We start from the raw sequence: 7,506 nt of genomic DNA on the forward strand, positions 1-7,506 counted from the left end.
ATCCTTATCTTATCGCGAAGCGCGATGGATGGTTTTCTTGGCAGATTTCGATCTGGAGTGGCAAGAAAGTCAGAATATTACGGTGTCCACGCGCATGTTCACCACCGTATGTACTATGTGCGTGATTGCTTGCGGTGTCGCCGAAGAGAACATGTCTCTGAAAGGCTAGGAAAGCCATAGGAGAGAGCCTATTGAAGTTTAAATCCACTGACCAAATGTTATATGTATACACTGCAGAATCATATACTTAATTGCAGTCCAGCGCTGGCATGTCTAGGAAGATAAGGGTATGTCAGCAGTTTTTAGTGTGTTAGTTCAGACATCCAGTGGGAGTGAGGTCTTGCAGTCTTTAAAGTTATTGAGATGCCAGGTGCCTTTGTTCATCGCAAACACAACTTGAAGAGTTAAAGAGGGTCCCAATCCTTGCTGGGGGAAGCCCTATATTTACACCCGAACTGGGTGTAGCACTTTCTTATGTTTAAGCATTGCTGTGATATCAGCCTCCATACGATTGCTCCAGGAAGCCAGAGTTTGATTCGCTCCTTTAACGACACAACCATTTGGATCACGCCTGCACTGCCGTGAACAACAATCCCTGCAAGTTGCCATGTATCCAGGGGTTGCAGGCTGCAACCCCTGGATACATGTCGTCCTTGCTGCTTTTGGTGAACAGTCATTCCTACACAGCGACACAGTACCATCCACGGTGCGAAGTAGCTCGCATTTTGAGTCGCCCCGCCACTGAAAGTGCATTCAGCGACATGCGCTCAGCGTAGGAACTGTAGTGCGCTAGGTTTATTTGAAGGCATACAGAATGCCATTGTCTGCGCCCAGTTTAAATTGTCTCTGCTTCGAGCAGCATAAATCGATCAAAATTGATGTCCCGACCTTGTCCTTGTTTACAAAAATGGAAACTGCGAAACATCTTATTACGGAGATCTAAAATTAGCCCCCGCGTATTTCGCCCGACTTCCGAGGTCTTCGTCGATTCGGAGCAATTGGTTGTACTTTGCAAGCCGTTCCGATCTGCATGGGGCTCCAGTCTTAATCTGGCCCGTCTGCAGCCCAACAACCAAATCTACAACGAAAAACAGATATAGGGTGAACAAGAAACACATTTCGATTGTCAGAGGATAAACTTGAGAAAATCAAAAGGACAGAAGGGTAGTAGCATGTGAAGACAGCGCTAAACTTACCCGCAATAAACGCGTCTTCTGTTTCTCCGGAACGATGGGAGACCATTACTCCCCACCCAGCCTTCTGGGCCATATTGCATGCTGCAATAGACTCAGAGATAGAGCCGATCTGGTTGATCTTGAGCAGCAGCCCGTTAACGGACTTCTCCTCAATTGCCCGGGCAATCTTCTTCACATTAGTAACGGTGAGATCATCTCCAACAATCTGAGTACCGGACCCAACAGCCCCGGTCAAAGACGACCACGCAGACCAATCGTCTTCATCGAACGGGTCCTCAATGGTGACCATCGGATAGTCGCGAATGAAGCTCTTGTACATTTCTCCAAGCTCCGATGATGAAAGGCGTGAAGTGGAGGAGGGATTCTTGAAGTCTAAATCGTAGTAGCTACCTTCCTTGCGGAAAAACTCCGAGGCTGCTACGTCCATGCCCAACTTGATCTTTCCGGTGTAGCCTGCCTTGTCAATAGCCGCAACCAAAAGATCAAGCCCTTCGCCGTTGTCCTGAATGTTCGGCGCAAAGCCCCCCTCATCCCCCACAGCTGTGGCATCAAGCCCGTAGCGGTTCTTGATGACACCTTTGAGGGCGGCGTAAACTTCAGCTCCCATTCGCATGGCCTCCCTGAATGAGGAAGCCCCGGTCGGGAGGATCATGAATTCCTGCATGGCCAACTTGTTCCCGGCATGGCTACCGCCGTTGATAACATTCATGACCGGCACTGGAAGAGTGACCGGATCCGAGCTCTTTCCAGCGATTTCGGAGATATGGCGGTACAAAGGCATCCCCTTCGCCGCAGCGCCTGCAATACACGCGGCCATGGACACGCCGAGAATGGCGTTTGCACCGAGCTTGGCTTTGTTCTCCGTGCCGTCTAACTCAAGCATGATGGCATCGAAAGCGGCTTGATCTCTAACATCGGCTCCAATGACAGCCGGCGTAATGATAGAATTGACATTGTCGATAGCGTTATCAACGCCCTTTCCATTGTACCTGGACTTGTCGCCGTCGCGCAATTCGAGTGCCTCGTAAGCGCCGGTGGACGCCCCGGAAGGAACGGCGGCTCTGAACACGCCGGCGTCGGTTTCCAAGTCAACCTCGATGGTGGGGTTACCACGAGAATCGAGAATTTCTCGAGCACGCACGCCCTTCACTTTTGCGGATGTGGCAGTGCTCGCGGGCGAGGGCTGCGCGACGGAGGCTTGCCACGTCGGACGGCGACTGCATGCGCGCGGCTGCGAAACACGCTGGGCTGCAGTCAGCGGGGTGGGTGAGAGAAGGAAGGCATTCATTTTTGTAGGAAAATTGAGTCTTTGATAAGAAGTCCAGATGTGAATCGCTGAGTCGTGCTTGAGCAAGAGCTTAACGGTTAGGGTCGCGGGCGAGGGAGGGATGGCGTCAGCTCGTGGTTAGCTCGAAGGTAAGAGGACGTTGGTGAGCTCAGTGCGCATCGACATGCAGACTTCGGTTGGCTATTGATTCCCTGACGCGATTGGACAGGAGTATCTCACTGGAGCCAATGAAACCCTGTGCAGAATAAATTCAGGGCGCGATGACACGTGTCCAGGATGTGCCCGGGATCATATATTTAGGGAATCGGATCGCCAGGCGCGAGGAAGCCAATTCGCTCTGCCCAGACACTGGAATGACTGGCCGCAAATAAAAAAGTAGCAAGCAAAATATCGCCGCCTCGCAACGAAGTCAGCTCGACGCCTCCAATACTGCCGCACGAATTCTCCCGTCTCAGAACTCTCAGTCTCTCAGGGCGAATTCTCGCAATAGACTGCGCCCAAACCCCCTGTCCCACGCCAACGAAAGACCTTTCTCGCAGCCGCCTCCCACCCAACCACCGTCGCCGCATTGAGTCAACCCAAAACGCACTTAAGTTACCCCGCACTGCCCCGCACTCGACAACCAACAACCGCTCCCCGCATCACCTTCTCAAAGGCGGCGCCAACCGCACGATGCCGGGCGGCACCGAAGTATTCGCCGGTCTAGTCGCGTTTTCGCTCTTCAAGAAGGCCACTGTCTACGGCGTCGCTCGATACTACGGCTTCCCCAAACTCTACCGTAAGCTCGTCCGCTTCAACCTCCGCGTCAACCCAACCTCCGCGCAGAACTCCCGCGTCTTGGACTTGACCAAGCGCTTGATGCGTCTGCCGAATCATTTGTTGGGCGCCAAGGCCGTCCGAGTGTATCGCAAGGCCGCCCCGAAAACGCAGCCAACGGCTCCGGCCACGTCTCCATTGCGACCACAGGTTGATCCAAGGACGCGCATGTAGATATCACCCGCTACTGTTGTACCGCACAGAACAAGAGCATGCTTGGAGTCCACAACGGCTTCTAGACGTTGGTTTGTTGATGCGGTATTGCTTTAGGGTTTTTTTTGTAGGGAGCTCGATTGTACCAAATTTTGTATATTTCTTTTTTTTTGTTTATTCGTCCAACTTCGCTTACCAGCCGAGATTTTAGCTACCCTCATCGATTTGTCGAGGTGGCCTCTCACATTTCTCAACTGCTCCATCGAAAAAAAGCATTCCTCCGCCATCTGCTTGTGCATCGAAACCCGTTTGTCCACAATCGTTCATCTGCTTGTCAGCCTCATCCGCTCTGTTTCTGTGCCTCATACGCGTTCTTCATCTCCGGCACAATGGCATTCGTTGTCCCAATCTCGACGTCTACTTTTACGCAAAGGTTCCGGCCAGCGGTGTCCCATCGTCGACCAGCGGGTCTTACTCGCATGAGTGCAGTCCCCAACGTTCCAGATGTTCTGAAAAAGATTCTCGAACGCAAAGAGACTGAGGTTGCAAATTTGAGGGCCGAGGTCGAAGCAGCCGGTGCAAGTCATCCCGTCGCCAAAGTGCTGTCTAAAAAGGGTACCTTGCCTCGCGGCAAGGCATTCTACTCTGCTTTAAAACTTCCGCCAGGCACGATTACTGTGATCGCCGAGGTCAAACGTCGGAGTCCCAGCAAAGGAAAAATCGGCAATGTTAAGAACCCAGGCTTGTTGTCTCGTGTTTACTACGAGGCGGGTGCGGGCGCGATTTCGGTGCTTACGGATCTGGAGGGCTTTGGAGGCACTCTTGACGACCTGAAGCAAGTGGTTGAAACCCAATCCACGTTCAAGGGCAACTATCCAGAGCCATGCCCCGTTCTGCGCAAGGACTTTACTATCGACGAGATTCAAATCGCGGAGGCCGCCGCCGCGGGGGCAAGTGCAGTCCTGCTCATCGTTGCTGCGCTTGGCAAAGAGAAGACAAAGGAGCTCCTCGACGCTACTCACGCTTTCGGCTTAGATGCTCTTGTGGAGGTACACGATGAAGATGAACTGAAGATTGCGTTGGACGCGGGCGCCGAGATTGTAGGTGTGAATAACCGCGACCTCAGAACCTTTGATGTGTCCCTGGATACCGCTATGAGACTAGCTGAACTAATCCCAGAAGACGTTGTCAAAATTGCGGAGAGTGGGATCGCACAATACATCGATGCATGGAGATTGCGCGACGTAGGGTACAATGCTGTTCTTGTTGGCGAATCACTCATTCGTGCCTATGAAGGCAGTGCATCAGATAACACCAGCTACACACCGAGTTACAATCAAGCCAAGGGCCTCATAATGGCTTTCAAGGCAAAGGGAAGCGTCGAGTTTGGAAGATCAAGCAATTTTTCTTTTTACGGTAAGGGCGAAGCTGCGAAGGAGGTTCTTGGGGAGATGTCCATCTAAAATCGATACAACCTCATGTCCATCACAACTATTGGCGCTTTTATCTAGAAAGGGGCGTATGCTTGAATAAACAACGACTTGAAAGTCTTTCCGAACCATAGGGAAGCTTAATTTTGACATGCTGCCGCCAAGACTCACGCGGAGGAGGAGCTCTGTCCTGTTTTAATCGCGGCTCCAATCAAGTGCGCCATTCGGAGGCACTCTGGGATCTTTTGACCACCCGTTGGTGTGCATTTATCTAGCAAGTCGGCCATATTTTCTGGTGTGGCCAGCGAGCCGTTCTCAACTTGTCTTTGCGAGGGTGGCTGGCAGCGAAATTGAAAGACCCATCCCCGGATTTCATGAATTGGCCCTGCGGCTCGTATGCTATCGGAGCGCTCTTCCTCTTGCGGTAGTTTCGCAATAGCACCGAGCATCTTCCCAATGTTAGGTGGGCTACGCATGACAGCGACGACGGGACGGGAAATAGCTCTTGCAAGGGCGTCAATGTCAATGATGTTAAGGCCACCCATGGACACGCCATCCAAGAAAACAGCATGAATTTGCTCGTGAAACTTGCTTTGGAGAATGGTTTGAGAGAGTCGTAGGCCTGCATTTAAACCGTCCTGCTCGATGCCGCCGAAATACAACATACCCTCAAAGCGGTCGCGGCTGGTGATCACCCCAACTGCATGAACCTCTGACCCAGGTGCGCGAGGTTTGCTTTGGAAAGGAGCATCATCAATCCCCAGAATGCGCGCGGAGATGTTCCGACGACATATATCTGGAATAGACTTGACCATGGAAGAGCTATCTAGATAGCGCACTGCGCTACAATTGCCCGTGTTATTATATCTTGCCGTGACGGATCTGCAGGTTTCCCCCACTCGCGCAAAACAGAAATGATGCTCACGAAGTCTCCGGATGCCATAAATGGTGAGGTTGAGGCAGACAGGATACCAGAAATTTCGATTTATTTTGCTTTGACAACTCTTGTGTTAGCAATTGCACTCTGAGCGCAGTGAAAGCAAAACAGCATGTATATATTTCTAGTCGTCTCAATCGTAACGCGACCAAGGTGAACGAAATGTTAAGGCAGTACGTGCTGTACGACCAGGCAGCTACACCTGCTCCTCGTCAACAACTTGAGGATTGGAAGGCTCAATCAGACCATAGCCTCCATGATTCCTCTTGTACACGAGGGAAATCTCTTTCGTCTCGGCATTCCGAAACAGATACCACGGATGATCGACGTACTCGCAGCATAAGACGGCCTCCTCTACCGTCTGCAGGGGCATAGGAAAAACCTTTCGCTTGACGACGGCATTGACAGCTGGAATCTGCGGCATCGTATCCTGATAGATGTCCTGAAACTGGTCGTCCGCCTCCCCCTCATCCATCTCCGCGGCGTCGTCGGCAGTGCGCGAGATAGAATCCTTTCCCTTCGATTTGGCCTCCTTCCTCTCCTTGTACTTGCGGATGGTACGTGCGATGCGCTCCTCCAGGGCGTCGATGGAGGCGTACATGTCGTCCGTGCGGACCTCTTTGCGGAGAATGGTCTTGCCCGCAAACGCGACGACCTCGGCCTTGTGCCTGAGCGGCACGGACGGGTTGTGCTCGACGGTCAGATGCACGTCCATCTTGGCGATGACGCCCGCGAAGCGCCGCATCACTTTGCCCAGCTTCTCGTTGATGTACGAGCGCAGCGCGTCCGTGAGCGTGATGTTGTTGCCCGTGATGCGCACCGCCGCGCTCTCCTGCGTCTCCTTGGCCGACAGCACCATGACCGCCGGCGCGTGGCGCGCCGCCGCGCGCGCGGGCACGCAGCGCAGCGGCGTGAGCGCTCGGCGATGCGCGCCGGCCAGCGTGAGCGGCGTGGAGGGTGTGAAGGCGAACATGTTTGAGTGTCGTTGCGATTGGGGGAGGCGAGGTGGTAGGGTGATGGCGATGTGGTGGCGATGTGGTGGGGTAGTGGCGAAGTAGAGGGCGTGGGGAGGGCCGTGGGGAATGGAGAGAGTGAATGGAGATGGATATTTGGACCGGCTGCAATTTGATTGGGCGTTTGAGGGAAGATGCGAATCGAGGCTATTTGAAAACAAATTGAAACATGCCGGGCAAGATAGGAGATATCTGAGACCCGATCTGCGTGTACTGTAGAGTGCAGATTTCGCAGATTACTTACAAAACTCAATCCTACCACGTGTACCTCGTGTCAGATCCGCCACATCAGCCACGTGGCGTATCTAGCGACTCGCAGCAACCACATAACCACATCTTCTTCCCGCTCACCCTGCTCGCCCTCCCAATTCCCTCTCTCTCCATCCACAGCATCGCCTCCGCAAACCCCCGTCCCATGCCACCCCGAAGCCCGCGCGGCCGCGAGCGCGCGCGCCGTCCCCGGCGTCCTTCCCGGTCCCGTTCGTACTCCCCATCCTCTTCGGACGTCTCGCTGTTCACCTACTCTCTCTCCTCGTCGCCGTCGCCGCCGCGCCGCCGTCGCCCGCGCGCCTACCGCTCGCCGACCCCTTCCCCCCCGCCGCCCCGCCGCCGCGAGCGCCCACGCCCGACCCGTCAATACAGCGACTAGGAGCGCGACGACCGCCGCCGCTCC

The 7,506-nt window shown here is 53.8% G+C and overlaps 6 protein-coding genes; 2 read left to right on the forward strand and 4 right to left on the reverse strand.

The window, feature by feature from the left end:
- Positions 1–222: 222 nt before the first annotated feature.
- CHC_T00003224001 (hypothetical protein) lies at positions 223–366 on the forward strand. XM_005714641.1 is given in 2 exon segments: positions 223–285; positions 286–366. 1 exon segment carries the CDS (start codon positions 223–225, stop codon positions 283–285), a length of 63 nt encoding a protein of 20 aa, XP_005714698.1. The 3' UTR covers positions 286–366.
- A 523-nt stretch (positions 367–889) lies between these two features.
- CHC_T00008696001 (enolase) lies at positions 890–2,776 on the reverse strand. XM_005714642.1 is given in 4 exon segments: positions 890–929; positions 930–1,078; positions 1,197–2,553; positions 2,750–2,776. 3 exon segments carry the CDS (start codon positions 2,774–2,776, stop codon positions 930–932), a joined length of 1,533 nt encoding a protein of 510 aa, XP_005714699.1. The 3' UTR covers positions 890–929.
- An 884-nt stretch (positions 2,777–3,660) lies between these two features.
- CHC_T00003225001 (hypothetical protein) lies at positions 3,661–3,819 on the reverse strand. Its single transcript, XM_005714643.1, has one exon. The coding sequence runs from the start codon at positions 3,817–3,819 to the stop codon at positions 3,661–3,663; it is 159 nt and encodes a 52-aa protein (XP_005714700.1).
- A 23-nt stretch (positions 3,820–3,842) lies between these two features.
- On the forward strand, positions 3,843–5,033 carry CHC_T00008561001 (indole-3-glycerol phosphate synthase). XM_005714644.1 is given in 2 exon segments: positions 3,843–4,916; positions 4,917–5,033. 1 exon segment carries the CDS (start codon positions 3,843–3,845, stop codon positions 4,914–4,916), a length of 1,074 nt encoding a protein of 357 aa, XP_005714701.1. The 3' UTR covers positions 4,917–5,033.
- Positions 5,034–5,050: 17 nt separating this feature from the next.
- On the reverse strand, positions 5,051–5,698 carry CHC_T00003226001 (hypothetical protein). The gene has a single exon (XM_005714645.1). The coding sequence runs from the start codon at positions 5,696–5,698 to the stop codon at positions 5,051–5,053; it is 648 nt and encodes a 215-aa protein (XP_005714702.1).
- Positions 5,699–6,016: 318 nt separating this feature from the next.
- CHC_T00003227001 (hypothetical protein) lies at positions 6,017–6,679 on the reverse strand. Its single transcript, XM_005714646.1, has 2 exons — positions 6,227–6,679; positions 6,017–6,172 (listed from the first exon to the last, which is right to left on the reverse strand). The coding sequence occupies exons 1-2, from the start codon at positions 6,677–6,679 to the stop codon at positions 6,017–6,019; spliced, it is 609 nt and encodes a 202-aa protein (XP_005714703.1).
- Between the last annotated feature and the right edge of the window lie 827 nt (positions 6,680–7,506).

The sequence above is a fragment of the Chondrus crispus genome, genomic scaffold, assembly GCF_000350225.1.
Source record: "Chondrus crispus Stackhouse genomic scaffold, scaffold_180, whole genome shotgun sequence".
NCBI classification, from domain to species: Eukaryota; Rhodophyta; class Florideophyceae; order Gigartinales; family Gigartinaceae; genus Chondrus; species Chondrus crispus.

What these genes read in the sequence shown, in the direction of transcription:
- CHC_T00008696001 (XM_005714642.1), bottom strand. Translation starts at nt 2,776, where the DNA reads ATGATCCCGGGCACATCCTGGACACGT. An exon ending in CGGGCACATCCTGGACACGT is followed by an intron (nt 2,554 to 2,749) that starts GTCATCGCGCCC and finishes CTAACCGTTAAG; the next exon opens with CTCTTGCTCAAGCACGACTC. An exon ending in AGAAGACGCGTTTATTGCGG is followed by an intron (nt 1,079 to 1,196) that starts GTAAGTTTAGCG and finishes TTTTCGTTGTAG; the next exon opens with ATTTGGTTGTTGGGCTGCAG.
- CHC_T00003225001 (XM_005714643.1), bottom strand. Translation starts at nt 3,819, where the DNA reads ATGAGGCACAGAAACAGAGCGGATGAGGCTGACAAGCAGATGAACGAT.
- CHC_T00008561001 (XM_005714644.1), top strand. Translation starts at nt 3,843, where the DNA reads ATGGCATTCGTTGTCCCAATCTCGACGTCTACTTTTACGCAAAGGTTC.
- CHC_T00003226001 (XM_005714645.1), bottom strand. Translation starts at nt 5,698, where the DNA reads ATGGTCAAGTCTATTCCAGATATATGTCGTCGGAACATCTCCGCGCGC.
- CHC_T00003227001 (XM_005714646.1), bottom strand. Translation starts at nt 6,679, where the DNA reads ATGGTGCTGTCGGCCAAGGAGACGCAGGAGAGCGCGGCGGTGCGCATC. An exon ending in CGATGCCGCAGATTCCAGCT is followed by an intron (nt 6,173 to 6,226) that starts GTCAATGCCGTC and finishes CAGACGGTAGAG; the next exon opens with GAGGCCGTCTTATGCTGCGA.